This window comes from Callithrix jacchus, chromosome 22 (genome assembly GCF_049354715.1).
Source record: "Callithrix jacchus isolate 240 chromosome 22, calJac240_pri, whole genome shotgun sequence".
Lineage (NCBI taxonomy): Eukaryota > Metazoa > Chordata > Mammalia > Primates > Cebidae > Callithrix > Callithrix jacchus.
In genome coordinates this window covers 8,365,869-8,392,931 of record NC_133523.1, presented here as the reverse complement: position 1 = coordinate 8,392,931, position 27,063 = coordinate 8,365,869, and the positions used below count along the sequence as shown (strand labels likewise).

At 46.6% G+C, this 27,063-nt stretch overlaps 1 protein-coding gene across 1 annotated transcript in view; it reads left to right on the top strand.

The window, feature by feature from the left end:
• MUC16 (mucin 16, cell surface associated) overlaps positions 1-27,063 on the top strand; it is a 152,064-nt gene that overhangs the window by 47,216 nt on the left and 77,785 nt on the right. Inside the window, exons 5-26 of the mRNA XM_054250241.2 lie at positions 286-399; positions 1,706-6,208; positions 7,261-7,385; positions 7,468-7,535; positions 12,120-12,292; positions 13,008-13,043; positions 13,270-13,335; positions 15,522-15,649; positions 15,917-15,984; positions 19,515-19,687; positions 20,017-20,052; positions 20,310-20,375; positions 21,237-21,361; positions 21,879-21,946; positions 22,565-22,737; positions 23,068-23,103; positions 23,363-23,428; positions 24,584-24,708; positions 24,947-25,014; positions 25,624-25,796; positions 26,126-26,161; positions 26,429-26,494. Of these exons, the coding sequence (XP_054106216.2) occupies positions 286-399; positions 1,706-6,208; positions 7,261-7,385; positions 7,468-7,535; positions 12,120-12,292; positions 13,008-13,043; positions 13,270-13,335; positions 15,522-15,649; positions 15,917-15,984; positions 19,515-19,687; positions 20,017-20,052; positions 20,310-20,375; positions 21,237-21,361; positions 21,879-21,946; positions 22,565-22,737; positions 23,068-23,103; positions 23,363-23,428; positions 24,584-24,708; positions 24,947-25,014; positions 25,624-25,796; positions 26,126-26,161; positions 26,429-26,494 (6,492 nt within the window). The remainder of the gene's footprint in view (positions 1-285; positions 400-1,705; positions 6,209-7,260; positions 7,386-7,467; positions 7,536-12,119; positions 12,293-13,007; positions 13,044-13,269; positions 13,336-15,521; positions 15,650-15,916; positions 15,985-19,514; positions 19,688-20,016; positions 20,053-20,309; positions 20,376-21,236; positions 21,362-21,878; positions 21,947-22,564; positions 22,738-23,067; positions 23,104-23,362; positions 23,429-24,583; positions 24,709-24,946; positions 25,015-25,623; positions 25,797-26,125; positions 26,162-26,428; positions 26,495-27,063) is intronic.

Sequence of the window (27,063 nt, the reverse complement as noted above, 5' to 3'; positions counted from 1 at the left end):
GGGAGGAAAGACAAAAGGAAGAATGGGTGGTAGGAAGAAAGAATAAAAGGAAGAAAAATGGAAGAATGGATAATAAGATCTAGGGATAACTGAAAGGAAGGATGGACAAATTTATGGGTAGATGGATCTATAGATGGGCGTGGCCAGTTACAGCATTTAGTCCTGGCTCCAGTCCATACTGAGGGACTTGAGGAGTGTTTGTGGCCAATGAAGAGAATCAGTTTAGACAGTGCTCTTCTGAATGAGATGAGTGACCCCAGTTTTCCTCCCCACCTTCACCTGCAGGAACCGATGGCATCGCGGAGCGCATCACAAAAATACCCAATGAAGCAGCTCACAGAGGTACCGTAAGACCAGTCAAAAGCCCTCAGACATCTACATCACCTGCCAGTCCTAAAAGTAGGTTTAGCTTTGCTTACCTCCCAGTAATGCCACTTGTGACCATGTTTCCTACTCTAGAGAGACAAAATGCTTGTGTTCTTTAGAGAGAGAATCGTGTGTGGCTCTCATAGTTTTCCCTGTCTGAACTGGGTCTTTGTCTAATGGTTACCAGGTGGATGTTACCACTTCTCTTTCTCCTCATACCATGCTGAGTGAGGGACTTTGTCCAACTTCAGATATTCACAAATTTGTCCACATTAGCTAAACTTTTTAAATGCTCATTAAAAACGTACTATGAGCTTGGCTCAGCGGCTCACACCTGTAATCCCAGCACTTTGGGAGGCCAAGGTGGGTGGATCACCTGAGGTCAAAAGTTTGAGGCCTGTCTGACCAACATGGTGAAAACCCATCTCTACTGAAAATATAAAAATTAGCCAGGCATGGTGGCATGCACCTGTAATCCCAACTACTCTGGAGGCTGAAGCAAGAGAATCGCTTGAACCCAGGAGGCAGAGGTTGCAGTGAGCTGAGATCATGCCACTGCACTCCAGCCTGGGTGCCAGAGCAAGACTGCATCTCAATATATATATATACACATATGTGTATGTGTGTGTGTGTGTGTGTGTGTATACACACACACACACACACACACATATTTGGATTTCAAGAATGGCAGAACTTAAGGAATCTCATAAGAAGTGGGTACTTCAGGCAGAGAAAAGAGCTTGAGCAAGGCTTAGAGGCTGACAGTGCAGAAAACACCTGGGAAGAGGGAATAGATTACTGTAGTCAAGAATTCAGGCCGGGCGTGGTGGCCCAAGCCTGTAATCCCAGCACTTTGGGAGGCCGAGGCGGGTGGATCACGAGGTCAAGAGATCGAGACCATCCTGGTCAACATGGTGAAACCCTGTCTCTACTAAAAATGCAAAAAATTAGGTGGGCATGGTGGCACGTGCCTGTAATCCCAGCTACTCAGGAGGCTGAGGCAGGAGAATTGCCTGAACCCAGGAGGCGGAGGTTGCGGTGAGCCAAGATCACGCCATTGCACTCCAGCCTGGGTAACAAGAGTGAAACTCCATCTAAAAAAAAAAAGAAAAAAAAAAAAGAATTCATGGAGGAGTTATAGATAAAGATGCAACCAAGTTACAGACCAAGGTAAGATAGGGGAATACCAACCACAATCTCTTTTTCCCATTCCAGAAGCATCCCAGGCACATCCTGGTAACTCCTCTCCCTTTCCTTACATGGAGACTAAATAAGCTATTGCTAGTCCAGTAAGTGTAATCGTTTTGTCCAAATTGTGTGCTCATTCCCTGATTCACAGGACTACACACAGGAGGGACAAAAAGAATGGAGACCACCACCACATCTCTGAAGACCTCTTCCAGAGCCACCTTGACCACCAGAGTCTATACCCCCACTTTGGGAACACTGACTCCTCTCAATACATCGATGCAAATGGCCACCACAAGCACTACAGACAAGATTATCACAACCCCACATGTTTCCCCAGATGTTCCAGAAATGACGTCCTCATTGGCTACCAGCCAGGGAGCAGAGACCAGCACAGCTGTTCCCAGGACAACCCCATCTGCTTTCAATAGAGAATCAGAGACCACAGCCTCACTGCTCCCTGATTCTGGGGCAGAGACAAGTCCAGCTATTCAGACTCTAGATGTTTCTTCTCGTGAGCCAGATACAACAACCTCATGGGCTATCCATCCTGCAGAGACCATACCAACTATTTCCAAGACAACTCCTGATTTTTTCCACAGTGAATCAGTCACTGTATCTTCCATAGCCACCAGCCATGGGGCAGAAGTCACTTCAGCCATTCCAACAAATATCTCACCTAGTGAACCAGGTGCACTGACACCTCTGGTCACCATTTTTGGGATAGATACTAGTACAACTTTCCCAACCCTAACTAAGTCCCCACATGAAACAGAGACAAGAACCACATGGCTCACTCATCGTGCAGAGACCAGCTCAGCAGTTCCCAGAACAGTCCCCAGTTTTTCCCATCGTCAATCAGATGCCACACCTTCAGTGGCCACCAGTCCTGGGGCAGAAACCAGTTCAGCCATTCCAACTATGACTATCTCACCTGGTGCAGCAGATCTGGTGACCTCACAGGTCACTAGTTCTGGGACAGACAGAAATTTGGCTATTCCAACTTTGACTCTTTCTCCTGGTGAGCCAAAGACCACAGCCTCATTAGTCACCCATCCTGAAGGACAGACAAGTTTGGGCATTCCGACTTTAACTATCTCGCCTGGAGTATCAGGGATGGTGACCTCATTGGTCACCAGGTTGGGGACAGAGACAAGTACAACTAATCCAGCTCTGACAATCTCCCCTGGTGAACCAGCTACAACAGTTTCATTGGTCACTCATTCTGCACAGACCAGCCCAACAGTTCCCTGGACAGCTTCCAGTTTTTTCCAGAGTAAATTAGACACCATACCTTCAGTGGCCACCAGTCACGGGGCAGAAGCCAGTTCAGCTGTTCCAACTCCAGCTGTTTCACCTGGGGTACCAGGAGTGGTGACCTCTCTGGTCACTAGTTCCACAGCAGTGAGCGGTACAACTATTCCAATTCTGACTCTTTCTCCTGGTGAACCAGAGACTACACCTTCAATGGCCACCAGTCATGGGGCAGAAGCCAGCTCAGCTGTTCCAAATCCAACTGTTTCACCTGAGGTACCAGGAATGGTGACCCCTCTGGTCACTAGTTCTATGGCAGTGACCCGTACAACTATTCCAATTCTAACTCTTTCTCCTGGTGAAGGAGAGACCACATCTTCAATGGCCACCAGTCATGGGGCAGAAGCCAGCTCAGCTGTTCCAACTTCAACTGTTTTACCTGGGGTGCCAGGAGTGGTGACCTCTATGTTCACTAGTTCTAGGGCAATGACCAGCACAACTATTCCAATTCTGACTCCTTCTCCTGGCAAACCAGAGACTACACCTTCAGTGGCCACCAGTCATGGGGCAGAAGCCAGATCAGCCGTTCCAACTGTTTCACCTGAGCTACCAGGAGTGGTGACCCCTCTGGTCACTAGTTCTATGGCAGTGACCAGTAAAACTATTCCAATTCTAACTCTTTCTCCTGGTGAGCGAGAGACCATACCTTTAATGGCCACCAGTCATGGGGCAGAAGCCAGCTCAGCTGTTCCAGCTGTTTCATCTGAGGTACCAGGAGTGGTGACCTCTCCGGTCACTACTTCTAGTGCAGTAACCAGTACAATTATTCCAACTCTGACTATTTCTTCTGGCGAACCAGAGACCACACCTTCATTGGTCACCCATTCTGAAGCAAAGACAATTTCAGCCATTCCAGCTTTAGCTGTCTCCCCTACTGTACAAGGGCTGGTGACTTCAGTGGTCACTAGTTCTGGGCCAGAGACCAGTATGTTTCCAAATCTAACTGTTGCCTCAGGTCCACCAGAGACCACAGCCTCTGAGCCCAGGGTCACTCATCCTGGGACAGAAGCAAGCTCTGTTCTTCCGAGTTTGACTGTCTCCACTGGAGAGCCATTTACAACGATCTCATTGGTCACCTATCCTGCAGAGAATAGCTCAACTGTTCCCAGGACAACCCCAAGCTTTTTCCAGAATGAATCAGACACTATCCCTTCAACAGTCACCAGTCCTGAGGAAGAATCCAGCTCAGCCATTTCAACAACTGTCTCACCTGGTATACCAGGTATACTGACTTCACTAGTCACTAGCTCTGGGACAGACACCAGTGCAACTTTTCCAACAGTGTCCGAGTTCCCACATGAATCAGAGGCAACAGCCTCATGGGTTACTCACCCTGTAGTCACCAGCACAACAGCTCCCAGGACAACCTCTAATTTTTCTCACAGTGAACCAGACACCACACCCTCAATAGCCACCAGTCCTGGGCCAGAAGCCAGTTCAGCTTTTCCAACAATAACTGTCTCACCTAATGTCCCAGAGATGGTGACCTCACAGGTCACTAGTTCTGGGACAGACACCAGTATAACTATTCCAACTGTGACACTTTCTCCTGGTGAACCAGAGACCACAACCTTGTTTATCCCCTATTCTGAGACACACACAAGTTCGGCCATCCCACCTCTGACTGTCTCCCCTAGTGCATCAAAGATGCTGACCTCACTGATCACTAGTTCTGACACAGAGGCCAGTACAATTTTTCCAGCTCTAACTGATTACCCACATGAATCAGAGACAACAGCCTCATGGCTCATCCATTCTTGGACAGAAGCCAGTTCAGCTTCCCCAACTATGACTGTTTCTTCCGGTAAGCCAGATACAGCAGCCTGGCGGGTCACTCATTCTGCAGAGACCAGCACACCTGTTTCCAGAATAACCCCCAATTTCCCCCCCAGTGAATCAGACATGACACCTTTCATGGTCACCAGGTCTGGTGCAGAAGTCAGTTCAGCCATTCCAACAACAACTCTCTCACCTGGTGTATCAGAAACGCTGACCTCACTGGTCACTGGTTCTGGGACAGACAGCACTACAATGTTCCCAGTGCTGACTGAGACCCCATATGAACCAGAGACAACAGCCACGCAGCTCATTCCTCCTGCAGAGACCAACACAATGGTTCCCAGGACAACTCCCAAGTTTTCCCATAGGGAGTCACACACCACACTCCCAGTTGCCACCACCAGTCCTGGGCCAGAAGCCAGTTCAGCTGTTTCAACCACAACTACCTCACCTGGTATGTCAGATCTGGTGACCTCACTGGTCCCTGGTTCTGGGACAGACACCAGTACAATTTTCCCAACATTGACTGAGACCCCGTATGCACCAGAGGCTACAGCCACATGGTTCACTCATCCTGCAGAGACCAGCACACCTATTTCCAGAACAACCCCTAGTTTTTCCCACAGCAGACCAGATGCCACACTTTTAATGGCCACCAGTCCCGGGACAGAAGCCAGTTCAGCTGTGCTGACAACAATGGTCTCACCTGGTGTACCAGAAATGGTGACTTCACCGATCGCTAGTTCTGGGGCTGCAACCAGTACAACTATTCCAACTTTGACTCATTCTCCTGGTATGCCAGAGACCACCGCCTTATTGATAACCCATCCCGACACAGAGACAAACACATTTCCTGCTTCAACTGTGTTTCCTCAAGTATCAGAGTCCACGGCCTCACTATCCATTAGACCTCACACAGAGCCTAGTACAGCTCTTCCAACTCAGACAGCATCCTCTCTCTTCACACTACTTGCAACTGGAACCAGCAGAGTTGATCTGAATCCATCTGCTTCACCTGGTGTTTCTGCAAAAACAGCCTCACTTTCCACCCATCCTGGGACAGAAACCAGCAGCACAATTCTGACTTCGACTCTTTCCCTTGGTTTATTAGAGACTGCAGGCTTGTTGAGCACCAGCTCTTCAGCAGAGACCAGCACAGGTACTCTCACTCTGAGCATTTCCCCTGCTGTCTCTGGGCTTCCCAGTGCTTCTATAACAACTGGTAAGCCCCAAACTGTGACCTCCTGGCACACAGGAACCTCACCATCTGTAACTTCACTCGGACCCCCAGAATTTTCCAGGACTGTCATAGGCACCACTATGACCTTGATACCATCAGAGACACCAATACCACCTAAAACCAGTCATGGAGAAGGAGTGAGTCCAACCACGATCTTGAGGACTGTAACAGTTGAGACCACTAATTTAGCTGCCACGGGTTCCAGTTCCACTGTGGCCAAGACCACGACCACCTTCAATACGCTGACTAGAAGCTCCTTTGCCCCTCTGACCACACCTGGGATGTCCACGTTGGCCTCTGAGAGTGTGACCTCAAGAACAGGTAAAAATAACTTTTTTGTTGTGGTAAAATATAAATAATATAAAATCTGCCATTTAAACCATTTGAGGTGTATGATTCAGGAGCATTAATACTTTCACATTGCTGTGCAATCCTTACCCCTGTCGGTTTTCAAAACTTTATCACCCCAAACAGGAACTCTGTACCCATAAAGCAATAATTTCCCATTCTTCCTAGTCCCTGGTAACTTTCTGTTTTTTTTGTTTTTTGTTTTTTTTTTTTTCAGAGAGTCTCGCCCTCTTGCCTAGGCTGGAGTGCAGTGGTAGAATCTCAGCTCACTGCGACCTCTGGACCTCTGCCTCCAGGGTTCCAACAATTCTTCTGCCTCCGCCTCCTAGGTAGCTGAGACTACAGGTGCATGCCATCATGTGCCTGGCTAATTTTTTGTGTTTTCAGTAGAGACAAGGTTTCATTATGTTGGGCAGGCTGCTCTCAAACTCCTGACCTCAGGTGATCTACCCACCTCAGCCAGCCAAAGTGCTGGGATTACAGGCATGAGTCACTGCATCTGGCCCTGTCTCACTTTCCTTTTTCGAGATGGAGTCTCACTCTGTTGTCAGGTTTGAGTGCAGTGGTGTGATCTCTGCTCACTGCAACCTCCACCTCCCAGGTTCAGGCGATTCTCATGACTCAGCCTTCTGAGCAGCTGGGACTACAGGTGCATGCCACCACACCCAGCTAATCTTTGTATTTTTAGAAGAGACAGGGTTTCACCATGTTGGCCAGGATGGTCTGCATCTCTTGACCTCATGATCTGCCCACCTCGGCCTCCCAAAGTGCTGGGATTATAGATGTAAACCACTGCACCTGGCTGTCTCAGCCCATACAGCCCTGAACAAACTGGAATCGTTGGTCACCCCATATAGGAAGGTCTCAGAAAGTGACTGCTACATAAGGAATTTCAAGTAGGATGGCTCAGGCTGGACCCCAACTGAACACTGGAGTTAAAATGTGTCCTCAGAGCCTTTCCTCCCGTGCCTCACTGCCCAGGGCCTGACTTAAGACTGGTCTCTTCTTGCCCTCCCTTTCTGCAGCTGACATGCCCTTGTTGATGCCTTTGACCATCAACTTCACCATTACCAACCTGCAGTACATGAAGGACATGGTGTGCCCGGGCTCTGAAATATTCAATGCCACTGAGAAGATCCTGCAGCAGCTGGTGAGAGCCCCCCCAACCAATCCCCTCTCCTCCAAAGCCTTGGCCCCTCCTCCTCATCATCATCTCTCTCATTCCTTCCCAGCTCAAGCCCTTGTTCCAGAACAGCAGTATTGGTTCCCTCTATGCTGGCTGCAGGCTGACCTCACTCAGGTAAGACCCAATCCCCTCCACAGCACCTACAGCAACCCCAATTCAGTCCTTTCTTAGCTGTGAGGCAGTGTAGTATAGTAGACTCAAAGTGCCTCAGTTTCAATCCCAGCTCCACAATTTGCTAGCTGTGTGACCCTGGGCAGGACACACAACCTCCCTGTTCCTCAATCACATTATCTATAAAATGGTGATAATAACAGTCTCTTACTCTTGGTGATAATAACAGTATTTTATTCTGGACCAGTGTGAATGTTCAGTTAATTAGGACTCATAGCAGCAACTGATATAGCGTCTTTGCTACCAGTATCCCCAGAATCCGACAGCTTCCTTGCCCCAGCCCATCTCTACCATATTAGTCGAACTCTGGACACCACAGCTCTGCAGTTTGTTTACTGAAAAGAGATGAGGACTTTCCCAAAGCGAGTCTTACTGAATCAAAGGGAAAATCCATTAACTTTTTTTTAAAAAATTTACTTTAAGTTCTGAGATACATGTGCAGAACGTGCAGGTTTGTTACATAGGTATAAATGTGCCATGGTGGTTTGCTACACCTGTCAACCCATCTTCTAGGTTTTAAGCCCTGCCTGCGCTGGCTATTTGTCCTAATGCTCTCCCCCTCCCTGCTCTCCACCTCCTGACAGGCTCTGGTGTGCGATGTTCTCCTCCCTGTGTCCATATGTTCTCATTGTTCAACTCCCATTTATGAGTGAGAACATGCAGTGTTTGGTTGTCTGTTCCTGTGTTAGTTTGCTGCAGATGATGATTTCCAGCTTCATCCATGTCCCTGCAAAGGACATGAACTCATTCTTTTTTATGGCTGCATAGTATTCCATGGTGTATATGTGCCAGTTAGAATGGTGATTATTAAAAAATCAGGAAACAACAGATGCTGGCAAGGCTGTGGAGAAATAGGAACACTTTCACACTGTTGGTGGGAGTGTTAATTAGTTCAACCATTGTGGAAGACAGTGTGGTGATTCCTCAAAGATCTAGAACCAGAAATACCATTTGATTCAGCAAATTCCATTACTGGATATATAGCCAAAGTATGATAAATCATTCTGCTATAAAGACACATTATGATATTTCAATGTGGGCTTTGAAAATATTCCACTGGATACTCCAGAGAGAATGGAAGTCAAAATAACATCTTAGTATTATGATAAAAATATTTTTTACTTGGTGGATTCCCTGTAAGAGTTTCGGGGACATCAGGAGTCCCTGGACCATGCATTGAGAAGCACTATGTTATATTATATGGGCATGAAATGGGAACACTTCGAATCATATGAATAGTAGCCAGCAAAATTCTCAGGCAAGGGAGGAAGGAGTTCTCTGTTCTTCAGGGGAAATCGCTGTAGGCTAGGGTTAGGGTTAGCTTAAGCTGATGACAAAGGTAATTTGGAAACACATTGCCCCTGTTTTTTTAACTCATTTTCTCTGTTTTTCTTAAACTTGGTTGCCTACGTAAAATGTGTTCCCAGTAGGTTGGACCTTGGGATTCACTAACTTTCAATAAAACCCCCCTCTTAGGTTACATGATGGTTGTTGCAGAATGTCAAGGGCAGCCAAGGAGGCGATTCACTCACCTCCCCGAAGGTCCCCAGCCCTCTGGCTTTTCCCTCGCACGTGCTGCCTGGCCCTAGGAGGCTCAGTTTTCTCCCTGGGAGCTCCACATTCCCAATCCCATGGCCCAAGCAGGACTTGGCTATTCCTGCAGTGGACACCATCTATCCTTACCTTTGTTGGAAATAGATGCTCGGTGCTGCAAAGAAAAATTAGCACTGAGACAAAGGATTTTTCAGCAAAGCAGTTGTTACTTCCTGGACTGCAGGAAGGTACCTTGCTAGCCGTCTTGCCACAAGAGTACAATGAACAAAGGAAAGCAGACATATTTATTCCTTATGCATTTGGGGTCGTCCTTACTGCTGTGTTTGATCTCCATTGGCTGGTGCCAGACCTCACAATCTAAACTAAAACCCGATTGGCTAATAACTTAAAACTTTTCTAAAGAGATAAAAGCAGTGGAGATCTGGGACATGCCTGTGAGCACGTCCAGCACAGATATCTTGGTTAAAGTACAAGGACATAAAATATACTATGTGCCTGTAAGCATGGCATGTCTAACAGCTACATGGGATAGAGCTTCATAAAGATTTATTAACACACTTATGATTTATTCTTTAACAAGAAAGGAAACTTTAAAGAGAAACTTTTCCATTTCCCACACATTCCTGGGTGGACAGGGAGTGCTATAAGAGCAGGTGGTTGGAACAAAGACTTGAAACCAACAAATGAAAAATGAATGGAAACCAAAAGAAGATTGGCTAAGGAACAGCCGTGGAGAATGGTAGATTTAATGAGGTGGGCGGCAGGGAGGGTGGTCCTGGATGCCCACATGAGACAGAAAAAGCAGATGAAACCCAGGAAGAAGAGCTCACATACTTAGGGGCAGTTGCCACCAGTGCCATCGTGGTCTGTGAAGCCACTACCCTGACATAAAGCCTGGAATAGTTCTGTGAAAGCAGGAACCCTTATAACTAAATTCCTTCTCTCCATTGTTCAAAGCACAAACATTTTTCTTTTTTTTTTTTTTTAAATTTTTTATTGGATTTTAGGTTTTGGGGTATATGAGCAGAGCATGCAAGACAGTTGCGTAGGAACACACATGGCAGTGTGCTTTTCTTTCCTTCTCCCCTTCACCCACATTTGGCATTTCTCCCCAGGATATCCCTTCCCAACTCCCCCTCCCACTGGCCCTTCCCTTTTCCCCCCAATAGACCCCAGTGTTTAGTACTCCCCTTTCTGTGTCCATGTGTTCTCATTTTTCATCACCCGCCTATGAGAGAGAATATGCGGTGTTTCATTTTCTGTTCTTGTGTCAGTTTGCTGAGGATGACGTTCTCCAGATTCATCCATGTCCCTACAAACGACACAAACTCATCATTTCTGATTGCTGCATAATATTCCATGGTGTATATGTGCCACATTTTTCCAATCCAGTCTATTATCAATGGGCATTTTAGTTGATTCCAGGTCTTTGCTATTGTAAACAGTGCTGCAATGAACATTCGTGTACATGTGTCCTTATAGTAGAACGATTTATAGTCTTTTGGATATATACCCAGTAATGGGATTGCTGGGTTAAATGGAATTTCTATTTCTAAGGCCTTGAGGAATCGCCACACTGTCTTCCACAATGGTTGAACTAATTTACACTCCCACCAACAGTGTAAAAGTGTTCCTTTTTCTCCACATCCTCTCCAGCATCTGTTGTCTCCAGATTTTTTAATGATCGCCATTCTAACTGGCGTGAGATGGTATCTCAATGTGGTTTTGATTTGCATCTCTCTGATGACCAGTGACATATGAGGCCAACAATCATATGAAAAAATGCTCATCGGCACAAACATTTTTATGCTGTCTTTTGAATTTTGTCTGCAAAGATCTAGAGGATGTGGTCCAAGGGCTCTTGTCTATGGCAAATGCTTGTCTCTGGCTACACCAGCAGTTCCATGTTTTTGTCTGTTTGTTTTTGAGATGGTGTCTTGTTCTGTCTCCCAGGCTGGGGCACAGTGGCACAATCTCAGCTCACTGCAACCTCCGCCTCCTGGGCTGAAGCAATTCTCCTGCCTCAGCCTCTCCAGTAGCTGGGATTACACCATGCCCAGCTAATTTCTGTTTTTTGTTTTTGTTTTTGTTTTTTTGAGACAGAGGCTCACTCTGTCACCAGGCTGGAGTGCAGTGGCGTGATCTCGGCTCACTGCAACCACCGCCTCCTGGGTTCAAGAGATTCTCCTGCCTCAGCCTCTTGAGTAGCCAGGGCTACAGGTAGGCGCCACCACACCCAGCTAATTTTTTTGTATTTTTAGTAGAGACGGGGTTTCACATGTTGGCCAGGATGGTCTCAATCTCTTGACTTCATGATCCACCCGCCTTGTCCTCCCAAAGTGCTAGGATTACAGGTGTAAGCCACTACACCTGGCTAATTTCTGTATTTTTAGTAGAGACGGGGTTTCACCATGTTGGCCAGGCTAGTCTTGAACTCCTGATCTCAAGTGATCCACCCACCTCAGCCTCCCAAAGTGCTGGGATTACAGGCATGACCTACTGTGCCTGGCCACACAAGCAGTTACGTTTTTTTACCTGCACTGCCAAGAATGAGTGGCTGGATGGCGGGCATGTGGTCTTTGGTAAGGCAGCATGAATATTATGGAAACCATTGAGTACTTTGGGTCATGAAAACTCAAGACCAGCAAGAAGATCACCATTTCAGACTGTGACTAATCAATTTGACTTGTGTATTATCTTCACCACCAGACGATTCCTTCTGTAGCTTAGGAGAACCCTCCACCCCATTGGCTCACTATTCTATCATTTTTGTGCTCTCACTACATTTCTTTGGGTTTCATGTTTTTCTTATTTTCTTCCACATCTAGCTGGATTGCAGAGTTAAGTTTATGAAAGAAAAACTAAATAACAACAACAGAACACTAAGGGGCACCATTGGAGAAAGGAGTTGTTCAGAGTTTCAGCTGTCAAGTATCTCTGCATGTCTGCATTCCCATGTTCCTCCCTCCCTAGGGCTGAAAAGAATGGGGCAAGCACCAGAGTGGATGCCATCTGCACCCACCGCTCAGACCCCACCAGCCCTGAGCTGGACAGAGAGCAGCTATACTGGGAGCTGAGCCAGTTGACGCACGGCATCACCAGGCTGGACCCCTACACCCTGGACAGGAACAGCCTCTATGTCAATGGTGAGTAGCTATTGACAATGGTGAGTAGTGTGGGCTACAGCTGGGGTTGGGGAGGCTCCTCTTGCTCCCCAAGTGTGTCTCTCTGTGGTACAACTCCTCTACCTATGTTCATAGTTCTGGGCCAACCTAGAATTTCCAGAGGGATTCTGTTTGCTCTCCACTCAACACACTTAAAAAGAAGCTTGCAACTGGAAATAAAGATTCCCTCCACAGCCTTCTCACTCCCATGACCATTCAGAGGCCCACTGGGAGTATGCAGAATCAGGGCAGGAAGGGGTAAGGCAGGCTCATGACGGCGTTTGGAGATCATTCTTCCCAACAGGCAATGGGTTCCCAATGCAGTCACTCATCTTCGTCTTTCTCTTCCTTATAGCAGCTGGTGGCCCTTTCCTGCAGTGCAGGGGCACGATCTTGGCTCACTGCAAACTCTATCTCCCAGGTTGGAGTGATTCTCCTGTCTCAGCCTCCTGAGTTGCTGGGATTACAGGCATCCACCATCACCATGCCCAGCTAATTTTTGTATTTTTGGTAGAGATGGGGTTTCACCATGTTGGCCAGACTGGTCTCAAACTCCTGACCTCAAGTTATCCACCCATCTTGGCCTCACAGAGTGCTGGGATTGCAGGCATGAGCCACCGTGCCCAGCCCCCTCAGATGTATCCTGAACATCCCTCTCCTGCTTGCATTCCAATTCTGTCTCCTTTTCTCATTTCAGGTTTCACCCATCCAGCCTCTGCTCCCACTCCCAGCAGTGAGTACTTAGAACTTTGATGATAATGTGCACCACAGCCCTTATGAGTAGCAGCTGATCCCACATCCTGAGTGCAGGGCCTTGGGGAGAAATGAAAACAAATGGCCTGATTGTCTCACCCACCCCCTATCACCCCAATGGCTCAGGCTCAGCAGGAAAGATGCAAACGGTGGTATGCTTGCCTCACTTCAAATGCCTTTTCTCACTTCAGTCCCTTTCTCTGCAGCTACTGTGACCTCTGTGCTTCTTCCAGGGACGTCAGTGGTACAAGCCCACTTCTCCAGCTCCACAGGTAGGTAACAACTCTCTCCAACTCCTACTAGAAAGCTAACGTACCTATCCTCAAAGTTAGGACCTGGAAGATGCTGGGGAAAGATGGCATGAGGAGGCCTGGAGCAGTCATGGTCATCCCTGCTCTGCTCCGAACTCCTCAAGAGCAGGAGAAGGGTCCTCCTCATTTCTCCAGCCATGTTGACCTTGAGCAATGTACTTACCCTCTCAGTACCTCGGTTTCCTTATCTGCCAAGTAGGAATAATAATATTTCATGAATTGTTTGCAAATGTTCAATGCAGCTCTATGTAAGAACACCTAGCAAGCACAGGGGTTACCAGGGAATTTGGTTTAACAAATATTTATCAGGCGCCTATTCTGGGCCAAGCAGAGGGGATAAGATGTTGACTAAATCCAATGCAGCCCCACCCCTTACCAACTTGACAGTGTATTGGGGAAGACTGAAAAGGAACAATTACAATTGACAATAAAAGACAACCAGGCTATTCACTTACTATATGGCATGCCATGGGATATATATATATATATATATATATATATATATTTATTTATTTATTTTTAACTTTTCATTCTGAAATTAATAATAAATAAATAAATTCAGGGATGTTGCAAAAATAGTGTAGAGTTCTCCTGTACCCTTCACCCAGTTTCTCCCCAGTGGTTACATCTTACATAACTCTAATACGATATCAAAAGCAGGAAATTGACATTGTTAAAATTTATTTTACTAGTTTTACATGTGGGCATGCATGTGTGTGCTTGTGTGTGTGTGCATGTATGTTCTTGTGTGTTCATGTGCACGTGTGTGCTTGTGTGTGTGCCCATGTGCGTTTGTGCATGTCTGTGTATGCGTGCACACATGTGCACGTGTGCATGCGGGTGTACGTGTGTGCATAGCCCTGTAAAATTTTCATCACATGGGCATATCCCTATAACCACCACCACCACCAAGATTCAGAACTGTTCTATTCCCCCAAAGATTCCCCTCATGCTACCTTTCATAATCATGCCCACTGAGCCCAACTCTTGGCCATCACTAATCTGTTCTCCATCTTTAGAATTTTATTTTGAGGTTGTTATATAAATGGAAATGTATAACATGTCACCTTTGGAACTGGCTTCTTTCTCACTTAGCGTAATGTCCTACAGATGTGCTAACCCTTTTTAACAGAAACGTAAACTTCCCAATTTCCCTCCAAAATATCATCATGATCCTTGCTGTCTTTTTTTTTTTTTTAAGACAGAGTCTCCCTCTGTCACCCAGGCTGGAGTGCAGTGACACAGTCTTAGCTCATGCAACCTTCGTCTCCTGGGTTCAAGCAATTCTACTTCTCCTGCCTCAGCTTCCTAAGTAGCTGGGATTACAGGTGTGTGGCACCACGCCTGGCTAATTTTTGTATTTTTAATATAGATAGGGTTTCACTGTGTTGGCCAGGCTAGTCTTGATTCCTGACCTCAAGTGATCCACCTGCCACGGCCTCCCAGAGGGCTGGGATTACAGGTGTGAGCCACCGCACCCAGTTCATTAGGCCCATTGTATTACGGTGGAAGAAACTTGAGGTATGGACAGATAACATGTCCATGGCCACATGGCTGGTGAGGGGCAGAGAGGGGGTTTGAAACCAAATCTGACTCCCTAGTGTGGCCATAACCACGGTAACTCTGCCTCTTTACCACGTGGTCTCTTTATTAAAGGAAAGGCCAGTTTGGGGAGTTAGGGGATGGAATGGAGATGGTAACCAAGTAAAGCAGGTGACGGAAGGTCTGCCTTAAGGGCTGCTGTTTGATTTTTGGTTGTTGTTATTAAATGTTCAATGGGATTGAGTTGATTCTTTTTTTCCTTCTTGCTCCCCAAAGCATGAGGCTGCCCAGTCCTTTTTCCCTTTTTAGGCCTCTCAGCTAGAGTTTACTAGGGCACTTGGCAGAGTCTGAGACCTCAGCTTCCAGTAGTCACACTTTCTGACCCTTACACCTATTCGGGCCCCTAACCTGCTTCTGGGCCCAGGTGATGCATTTTAGCAACATCCCACTTTTCTCCTTACCTGGCTTTCCATTCTCTTTTTAAACTAAAGCACCCACCTGTCTGCTTCAAACTTTTGCTTCAAGCACTCCATCTGCGTTCTCAGAAATTGATGTAGAGTCAGTTCAGGTCTAACTCAGGCATGGCCTTTTCTCCTTCCTTGCAGCAGCCACAGTCCCATTCATGGTGCCATTCACCCTCAACTTCACCATCACCAACCTGCAGTACGAGAAGGACATGCGGCATCCTGGTTCCAGGAAGTTCAACGCCACAGAGAGAGTCCTGCAGGGTCTGGTGAGAGCCACATTATTCCTGCCCCGCCCACTTAGACAAACCACGCCCACCGCACACTGCCTTGCTCACTGATGCCAGCCATGCCTACATCAACCCCACCCACCTCACCCTGCCCTGCCTACCGATGCCAGCCACGCCCACCTTCCCTGCCCCGCCCACTATTTTGGCCCCACCCACATCACTCCAGCTAGGTCCACCCCTCCAATGCCCCACTCTTCCTGGCTTTCTGCAGCTGTTGTCTCTTACTGCCCCTCTCCTCTCTTGCAGCTCAAATCCTTGTTCATGAATAGCAGTCTGGAATACCTCTATTCAGGCTGCAGATTAGCCTCACTCAGGTGAGACCTTCCCCAAGAAAAACACAGCCCAACAGGTGAATATGACCCTAGTCTCTGGGCTCCCTGACTCTGTTCATACTTGGAACAACTATTGCCCATGGATACTGAGCATCAGCACCACCAGCGGCAGCTAACTATTGCTAAGACTGAAGACACTGCGTTATGTACTTTATATTCAATGCCTCATCAGTCTTTGCAATAGCCTCATGAAGCAGGAGCAGAAGGGGAAACTGAGGCAGAGGCTTGTGCCAGGGCACTTCAGCGCTTCAGGTTCCAGATCCAAACTCCTATCCCTTAGGTGGCCCTGCTTCCTCTGCCCCTATTATGGCCTTGCAGCATGTGGAAAATCCTAATCTGACTCCTCCTCTAAAGGAACTTGCCCAGAGAATCTAAGAGGGGAGGAAAGGGAGGCACGCAGCCCTTACAGGCAAGAGGTGAGCTCCTAAGTGTCTCAGATGCAGCCACAGGGGGCCTGGCCTGTCTGAGGTTGACTGAGAGGCGCCAAGGGCATTGTCCCCGAGTGCTAGAAAGGGCAGGTCATTTAGGGTAGATGTTGGTTGAAATCATTTCCTGCCTGACATTCTTACCTTCCACACCTGAATCTCCAAGTGTGGCTCTCCCAAGAGTCCCATTTCATCAGTCATCTACCTCCAGCTTCCTTTCCTTCCAGGGAGTGGGGGAAGAGGTAGGGGGGCCCTAGTAGTTAGGAGCATTGGTGAAGTGAGGCAGACCTCAGTTTTATAAACATATATGTTTATAGACACATTTTATGTACATATGTTATACACATATACAACATATGTTATATATGTATATGTATATATGTTATATTGTATACATGTTATATATGTTATAACATATATAGTATATGCCATATATAACATACATTATGTTACATGTAACATATACGTACCTGAGCCCAGAATTGCTTGAACCCAGGAGGCAGAGATTGCAGTGAGCCAGCATCACACCTCTTCTCTCCAGCCTGGGCTACAGAGTGAGACTCCATCTCCAAAAACAAAACAAAATATATACACCTGGCTATTTTTAAAACTTTTTTGTTGAGGGGGGGTCTTGCTATGTTGCCCAGGTGTCCCCGAACTCCTGGGCTCAAGCAGTCCTCCTACCTTGGTCTCCCAAAATACTGGGATTACAGGCATAAGCCACCACACCTAGCCACAAGGCGTTTTTGGCTTATATTTTTAACTTACAATGGGTTTATCAGGGCCAGGAACAGTGGCTCACACCTGTAATCTCAGCACTCTGGGAGGCCAAGGCGGGTAGATCACTTGAGGCCAGGAATTCAAGACCAGCCTGGCCAACACTGCAAAATCCTGTCTCTACTAAAAATAAAGAAATTAGCCAGGAATGTTCGTGACAATTGTAGTTCCAGCTACTCAGGAGACAGACATGAGAATCACTTGAACCCAAGAGGTGGAGGTTGCTGTGAGTCAAGATTGCACCAGTGCACTCCTGCCTGGACGACACAGTGAGACTCTTTCTCCAAAAAACTAAAAACAAGCCAGGCATGTGCCTCATGCCTGTAATCCTAGCAATTTGAGAGGCTCAGGCGGCAGATCACTTGAGGTCAGGAGTTCAAGAACAGCCTGGCAAACATGGAGAAAATCCATCTGTACTAAAAATACAAAAATTAGCTGGGTTTGGTGGTGGGTGCCTGTAGTCCTAGCTACTCAGGAGGTTGAGGCAAGAGAGACAGAGGTTGCAGTGAACTGAGGTCATGCCACTGCAGCCCAGCCTGGGTGACAGAGTGAGGCTCCATCTCCAAAAACAAAACAAAATGAAACAAAAAGAAAAAAAATCTTATCAGGACATAACACCATCATGAGTCAAGGAGCATCTAAATGTACGTGGTAGTTATACAAAAAATAGTTATAGAGTTATATACAATAGTTACATATGAACCAGCTTAATATATGTTAGGTAGAGGTATATGGTAGTTATATTAAAAAGTTATATAATTATATAAAATAGTTATGTATAAACCAGTGTAATATATGTTAGGTAGAGGTATAATAATATATTATATATATTATATAATAATGTATAAAATACAAAAGATATAATATATTTCTATATTAAGTTTATATTTACAGATCTACATATTTATATATTTTATGTTATACATATAATTGTATTATACAATATACATATAATTGTATATATATACAGTTATATATAATATATATTATAAATATCTATAATATAATATATATAATTGTGTCACGTTAGTATGGTACTGACTGGAGAACTGAGCAGTATCAACCCATAGGGATGCTTTGAGGATGAAATAATGTGATTATAAATACAAAATGCTGGGCCTGCTGCATAGGAAGTATTTAATAAATGGTAGTTGTTGCTCTAAAGTCATTCCTACTTAGAGCTACTCACAACCCTGGGACATAGGACACCCTTTCCTTCTAATCACTTAATAGTGGGTGGCCAAGTAGGTGAGTCCCTGTCCTGTGGCCAGGAACAGGTGCTGAGACATGAAGACCTTCTGACTGCATGTTGGACCAGCCACAGTTTCAGACAGACCTGCAAAAAAAGGGCATTTCCCCCAAGCCATTTAGCTCCCTTGAGTTTTGTAACAAATCTCCTAGCCCTGCTGGTCCATAGGATCTAGAGGGGGTGCCTTGAACCTCTGATCCCACCATTTGAAAACACCATGCCTTAGGCACCAGCAGAAGGCCACCGTTACACACACCAGTACAAGGGCCACTCCCACGGATTGCAGATTAACCCTAAGTATAGCTGTTGCACATCTAGTGCCTTAGGAGGCTTATTTGGGGCTATGCAGAACACTGGCATTATTATCCTAGGATCCTACCCCAAGGAAACTAGGAGCTGCCCCTCCTCATAAACCCATAAGTTCTCCTCTTGAGCAAAGCAGGTGGGAAGGCAGAAGTTATTCAAGCTCCCCTCTGCCTCAGTTCCAAAGACAGACTCAGCTCAAGCCCACAGGCAGCAAACCCTAGAAAAGTCTCACCTCAGCCAGACGCAGTGACCCAGGCCTGTAATCCCAGTACTTTGGGAGGCCGAGGTGGATGGATCATGAGGTCAGGAGTTCAAGACCGACTTGCCCAATATGGTGAAACCCCGTCTCTACTAAAAATACAAAAAAAAAAAAAATTAGCTGGGTGTGGTGGTAGGTGCCTGTAGTCTCAGCTACTTAGGAGGCTGAGGCAGGCGAATCTCTTGAACCCAGGAGGAGGAGGTTGCACTGGGCCCAGATCATGCCACTATACTCCAGCCTGGGTGACAGAGCGAAACTGTCTCAAAAAAAAAAAAAAAAAAAAGTCTTACCTCTTGGCATTTCTGCCATGGTAGTGCTTTCTGCTTTCACTAAGAATCCTATTAATTTGTTTATGATGGGCATCTCTCTGACGAGAGCTGCATTCTTGTTAGCCACAGTTTTCCCAGAGTTCTCATTAGGAACTGACAAAGAGTGGAAAGGAAGGACAAAAGGGTGAAGAGGTGGATTGACTAAGCATATGTAGGTTCTCATCCAGGCCAGAGAAGGACGGATCAGCCACGGCAGTGGACGCCATCTGCACACATCGCCCTGACCCTGCAGGGCTTGGACTGGACAGAGAGCAACTATACTGGGAGCTGAGCAAGCTGACCAATGGCATCCACAGGCTGGGCCCCTACACCCTGGACAGGAACAGCCTCTATGTCAATGGTGAGCAGCTGTAATGTGGTTGGATGTTCTTCCTCCTTGCTGGGCAGCCTGTAATCTCTGGCTTGAGGTCACACTCACTGCCAGGCAATTGAAAATTCAGCCACGTGCTCTACATGGGATGACTACGTTCTGGGCTTTGTGATTTCTTCATCATCATAGAATGAATTCCATCACGACATTCTTCCCTGATGTGAGGATGCTGATAGGAAATGCCTAATGGTCCCTGTTCCTTAAACCTCCTTACATTGCCCCGGGGTAGTCCTGACCCCTGTTTGGTCCCCCACGTCTCCTTTTCACCTACTCACACTCCTCCCTCCTTCTCTTTGCAGGTTTCACCCATCGGAGCTCTGTGTCCACCACCAGCAGTGAGTATTCGACTCATGTCCACAGGCCCATGACCCTACACCACACAAAGCAAGAGCTCCCCCTCCTCATAAACCCATAAGCTCTCTCCTGAGCAAAGCACGTGGGAAGGCAGAAGCTATTCAAGCTCCCCTCTGCCTCAGTTCCAAAGACAGACTCAGCTCAAGCCCGTATGCAGCAAACCCTATACAAGTCTCACCTCGTGGCATTTCTGCCATGGTAATGCTTTCTGCTTTCACTAATGAGGACTTCTCCTCAGCTCCTGGGACCTCCATAGTGGATGTGGGAACCTCAGGGACTCCATCCTCCATCTCCAGCCCCACGAGTAAGTACTAGTCAATGGCATTTCTTTTAGAGCATGCTCTCCCTGTCATTTTTACTCAAACGAAGATGGAAAGTCATGGTAAATCTACTGATAGTGAGTGGACCAGTGAAATTTATTGGCCACTTAATGTGTACCAGATCCTAGGGACACAGCAAGGGAAATCAAACCAATAAAAAATCTCTGCTCTCAGTGAGCTTATATTCTTGTGATGATGATGATGTTGGTGGTGGTGGTGGTGGTGGTGCTGTTGCTGCTGTTGATGCTGTTGATGATGGTGATAGTAATGTTGATGACAAAGATGATGATGAAGAAAATGATGCTCATGATGGTGGCAGGGGTTAGTACGGTAATAATGATATGTTAAGTGTGATGATGGTGGTGGTGGTGGTGATGATGATTATTATTTTATGCTAGCGACGTTGATGATGGTGATGTTGATGACAATGAGGATGATAGGGATGAGGATGATGTTGGTGATGGTGGCGGGGTTATGATGGTAATTATATGTTGAATGTGATGATGATGATGATGTTTGTGGTGGTCATGATGGAGATTGTCATGATTTTGCTGGTGGTACTTGTGATGACAATAATGATGATGGTGACAATGATAGTGATGATGATGATGGTGACCATAAAGATAACATCTCACAATGTTGAGCACTAAATATGTGCCAAGAGCTATGCTCAGCATCTAACTACTATTATATAATCTACTTTAAAAAATAAATTGTATCATTATAGATAAGAAAGGCATGGAAAATATTTATTATGCCACTCAATTTAAATGCTGCATGTGGTTATTACAAAGTGCTGTTTTCTCTACTTTGACCATAATATTTATTTCCCACTCCCACTACAGCAACTGTTCCTCTCCTGGTGCCATTCACCCTCAACTTCACCATCACCAACCTGCAGTATGCGGAGGACATGCATCGCCCTGGCTCCAGAAAGTTCAACACCACAGAGAGCGTCCTACAGGGTCTGGTTAGTGCCCTTCTCACTCTGCCCTGCTCACGATACCCAGTCCTTCCTACATCATCCATGCCAGGGTGATGGAAGAAGATCACACCTAACTCACTCTTGCCCCAAGAGATGAAAGCCTCAGCTGGGCACAGTGGCTCATGCCTGTAATCCCAGCACTTTGGGAGGCTGAAGCAGGTGGATCACCTGAGGTCAGGAGTTCGTGACCAGCCTGACCAACATGGTGAAACCTCATCTCTACTAAAAATACAAAAATTAGCCAGGCGTGGTCACACATGCCTGTAATTCCAGCTACTTGGGAGGTTGAGGCAGGAGAATCACTTGAACCCAGGAGGCGGAGGTTGCAGTGAGCCGAGATCGTGCCACTTCACTCCAGCCTAGGCAAAAAAGTGGAACTCCACCTCAAAACAAAAACAAAAAACTGCAAGCCTTGCCCACTGAGGCCAGCCCTGCTCATCTTGCTTCTGCCTGGCTCTTACAACTTAGCCCTCCTGCTCACCTCCCTCTCCCTCCTCCACAGCTCAGGCCCCTGTTCAAGAACACCAGTGTTGGCCCTCTGTACTCTGGCTGCAGACTGATCTTGCTCAGGTGAGACCTTAGAAGAGCCAGCCTGGCTACCCCAACTGTTCTCACTCCAAAAGACTTTGCACTGCTTCTTTGCTGTACTTCCTAAGAATATTCTCACCAAAGGTGGAATTCAGGAGTCACTGGCTTCAGGACCAATGTGTTTCCTGCTAGTAACAGCCCCACACCCCAACCCCTCAACAGAGAGAATCTGCATGGCCCATCATCAGGACAGAGCCCCTACCCTGATCATCCCTCTGAATTCCCTCCTTTCCCTGCCCTTCCCTTTCCTTTACATGTTATATTCTGTCCCCAGGACTTCTCTCAAGACAATTATTCCTCATCCGCATGCTTTCATCCTCATTTATGGCTCTTCACTGGGCTCAAGTTTGGCTCCCCTGTCCATCCCATCCATGAAGATGCAGGTTTCATATTGCACTTTTATAAAACTCCTTGTGTATCCGTGACTCCGCTCACAGTCCCAAGCAAGCCAATAGTCCATGTATTAAGAATCTATGTGGCTTCTCACCTCTTTCCCAGGTTTCTCATTTCCTCTGGTTCCTTACTGTCTTTCCCTCAGCAGTCTAAAGACACAACCTAGGTAGTCTTTTCATTGTCATGTTTCCCACCGACCCTCCCCAGACCCGAGAAGGATGGGGCAGCCACTGGAGTGGATGCCATCTGCACCCACCGCCTTGACCCCAAAAGCCCTGGACTCAACAGGGAGCACCTGTACTGGGAGCTAAGCAAGCTGACCAGTGGCATCAAAGAGCTGGGCCCCTACACCCTGGACAGGAACAGTCTGTATGTCAATGGTGAGTGCCTGTGACATGGTTGAAGTCTCATCTTCCTTGCTGGGCAGCCTCTAATCTGTAACTAGAGGTCACACTCTCTGCCTGGTGATTGAAAATTCTGTCATGTGCTCTATGTGGGATGGATGACTCAGTTCTGGACTTCATGATTTCCTTATCATCGTGGACTGTGTTCTCTCAGGGTTTTCTTTCCTGATGTGAGGATGCTGGTAGGAAATCTTCAATGGTCCTTGTACCATGAAACTCATTTTGTTGTCAAATAGCATTGACGTCTATTTGGTCCCCCAGCTCTCCTTGTCACTTACCCACTCTCCTCCCTTCTTCTCCATGCAGGTTTCACCCATCAGGGCTCTGTGCCCATCACCATCAGTGAGTATTCAACTCATGTTCACATGCCCTGGTTCCTATACCAAGAGGAGCAGGAGCCGGCCCCTCCTCATAAATCCATAAGTCCTCTTCATGAGCAAAGGAGTTAGGAGGGCAGAAGTTATTCAAGTGCCCCTCTGCCCAGCTAAAAGACTTAACCAGTTCGAGCCACACATGCAGCAAACCCCATGAATAGTCTCCCCTTTTGCCATTTCTGCCAAGAGAATGCTTTCTGCTTTCACTGATGAGAACTTTTCCCCAGCTCCTGGGGCCTCCACAGTGAATCTTGGAACCTCGGGGACTCCACCCTCCCTCTCCAGCTCCACAAGTAAGTATCAGTCAATGACGTCTCTATTAGAGCGTGTTTGATGAGTGTAAACATCTCTGTCATTTTCACTCAGATAAAAATGTAAAATCATAGTTAATCTTGCGATAGTAAGTAGACAAACAAAACGTTTTGGCTACCTACTGTGTACCAGACCCCAGGGATACAGTAAGAAAAAGAAAATCAATTTAAAAAAACTCTGCCCTCAATGAGCTTCTATTCTTGTGATGATGATGATGATGATGATGGTGGTGGTGGTGGTAGTTGTGATGGTGATAATGATGTGTTGAATGGGATGATAATGATGGCGGTGGTGGCACTGATATGATAATAATGATGATGGTCATGCTGTTAATGATGGCAGTAGTGATGGTGATGATGATGAGGATGATGCTGGTGATGGCGGTGGAAGTTATGATGCTAATTATGACATATTGAGTATAATGATGGTGGTGTTGCAGCTTATGATGGTGATGATGATGGTGGTGGTGATGTTGATGACAATGGTGATGATGATGAGGATGATGCTGTGTTGGTGGTGCTGTCATGATGGTAGTGATTATGTATTGAGCGTGATGATGATGATGGTGGTAGTGTTGCTGTTTATAGTGATGATGATGGTGGTGGTGATGTTGATGACAATGGTGATGATGATGAGGATGATGCTGTGTTGGTGGTGCTGTCATGATGGTAGTGATTATGTCTTGAGTGTGATGATGATGATGGTGGTAGTGTTGCTGTTTATAGTGATGATGATGGTGGTGATGTTGATGACAATGACGATAATGGTGATAAGGATGGTGCTGGTGATGGTGGTGGGTCACGATGGTAATGATGAAGTGTTGAGACTGATGATGTTTGTGGTGGTCATCATGGGGATTATCATGATGGTGACAATGGTGGTGACGATGGTGTTAATAAAGTTAAGAGAAAATGCCAGGCAGTATTGAGCAATAAATATTCACCAAGACTTATGCTCAGCATCTACTATTATATAATATACTTTTATAAAAATAAATTTTATTATTATAGGCAAGGGAGGCATGGTAAATATTTTGTCTCTCAATTTAAATTTTGCATATGTTTAAAGATAAGTCTATTCCAAACCGCTATTTTCTCTACTTTGAACATGGTGTTCATTTCCAATTCCTATTATAGCTGCTGGCCCTCTCCTGGTGCCGTTCACCCTCAACTTCACCATCACCAACCTGCAGTATGAGGAGGACATGCATCGCCCTGGCTCCAGGAAGTTCAACACCACGGAAAGGGTCCTGCAGAGTCTGGTGAGAGCCTTGCCCGCTTTGCTCCTGCCCCACCCCAGATACCCAGTCCCTCCTACATCATTCATCCCAGGGCTATGGAAGAAGATAGCACCCATCTCATCATTTCCCACAAAAGGTGCAAGCCCTGCTCACTTAGGCTAGCCCTACCCACTGGTGCCTGCTCCATCCCCCTGACTTCTGCCCCCTACACACCCACTTTAGCCCTCCTACTCACTTTTTTTTTCTCCCTCCTCCACAGCTTGGTTCCACATTCAAGAACACCAGTGTTGGCCCTCTGTACTCTGGCTGCAGGCTGACCTCTCTCAGGTGTGACCTTAGAAGAGCCAGACTGGCTACCCCAATTTTTTCCACTTCAACAGACTTTGCACAACTTCCTTGCTGCACTTCCTAGGCATAGCCTCCCCAAAAGGGGAATTCAGGAGTCACTGGCTTCAGAACCAGTGTGTTTCCTGATGGTAACTCCCCAGTACTTCACCTCAACAGGGAGAATCTGCATGGTCCGTCATCAGGATTGAGCTCTACCCTGCTCAACCCTCTGAATTCTCCCCTTTCCCTGCCCCTCCCTTTCCTTTAGGTCTTAAATTCTGTCCCCAGGATTTCTCTCAAGACAATCATGCCTCATCCATGTGCTTTCATCCCCAGCTCTTCCCTGGTCTCAAGTCAGGGCTCTCCTGTCCCCATGCCACGAGAATGCAGGTTTCATCTTGCACTTTTACAAGCATCGTGGTATACATGACTCTGCTCACAGTCCCAAGGAAGCCAATAGTCTGTGCTCTCAGAAAATCTAAGTGTGGCTTCTCACCTCTTTCCCAGGTTTCTCATTTCCTCTGATTCCTTACTGTCTTTCCCTCAGCAGTCAAAATACACAACCAAGGTAATCTTTTCCTAGTCATTCTCCCTACCTACCTTCCCCAGGTCTGAGAAGCATGGGGCAGCCACTGGAGTGGATGCCATCTGCACCCACCATCTTGACCCCAAAAGCCCTGGACTCAACAGAGAGCAGCTGTACTGGGAGCTGAGCCAGCTGACCAATGGCATCAAAGAGCTGGGCCCCTACACCCTGGATGGGAACAGTCTGTATGTCAATGGTGAGCAGCTGTGATGTGGTTGGAGGTTCTTCCTCCTAGAGTTTGGGCAGACTCTAATCTCTGGCTTGAGTTCACACTCCCTGCCTGGCCATTGAATATTCTGTCGTGTGTTCTATGTGGGATGACTAAGTTCTGGACTTCACGGTTTCTTCGTCATAGTGAACTGCATTCCCTCAGGACACTCTTCCCTGTGGTGCAGATGCTGATAGGATATCTTTAATGGCCCCTGTCCCATGAAACTCATTTAATTGCATTAGGGTGTCCCTGAACCCTATTATGTTCCCTATACCTCCTTAACCCTTACCCAGTCTCCTCCCTCCTCTATGCAGGTTTCACCCCTTGGAGCTCTGTGCCCACCACCAGCAGTGAGTATTCAACCCATGTACACATGTCCCTTATCATACATCAAGTGGAGCCCCTCCTCATGAACCCATAAGTCCTCTTCTTAAGCTAAAGAGCTGAGAAGCCTCTTTAGAGTCTTTAGAAGGAAGTTATTGAAGCTCCTTTCTGCCCCAGCTCCAAAGACAGATCCAGCCCAAGCCCCCATGCAGCAGACCCCATCGTAGTCTCCCCTCTTGCCATTTCTGCCATGAGAGTGCTTTCTGCTTTCACTGATGAGGACTTTTTCTCAGCTCTTGGGACCTCCACAGTGGACCTTGAAACCTCAGGGACTCCATCCTCCCTTCCCAGCCCCACAAGTAAGTACCAGTCGATGGCATCTCTGTTAGATCATGGCTGGTGAATGTAAACAACTGTGCCATTTTCACTCAAACGAAAATGGAAAATCATAGTGAATCTGGTGATAGTGAGTGAAGCAAAAAAATTTATTGGCCACCTACAGTATATCAGACCCTAGGGATCCAACAAGGAAAACAAAATGAATAAAAACATCTCTGCCATCAGTGAGCTTGTGTTCATGTGATGATGATGGTGGTCGTGGTGGTTATGATAGTCATATGACATGTTGAATGTGATGATGATTGTGATGATTGTGTTCATGTGATGATGATGGTGGTCCTGGTGGTTATGATAGTCATAATGACATGTTGAATGTGATGATGATTGTGATGATTGTGATGCTGTCGATGATGATGATGATGGACGTGAGGATGTTGTCAGTGATGGTTGTGAAGGTTATGGTGATAATCATGATGCGTTGAGTGTAATAATGATGATGATGGTGGTGGTGCTGTTTATGATGGTGACCATGGTACTGCTGTGATGTTGATGATGGTAGTGGTGAGTTTGATGACAATAACAATGACGG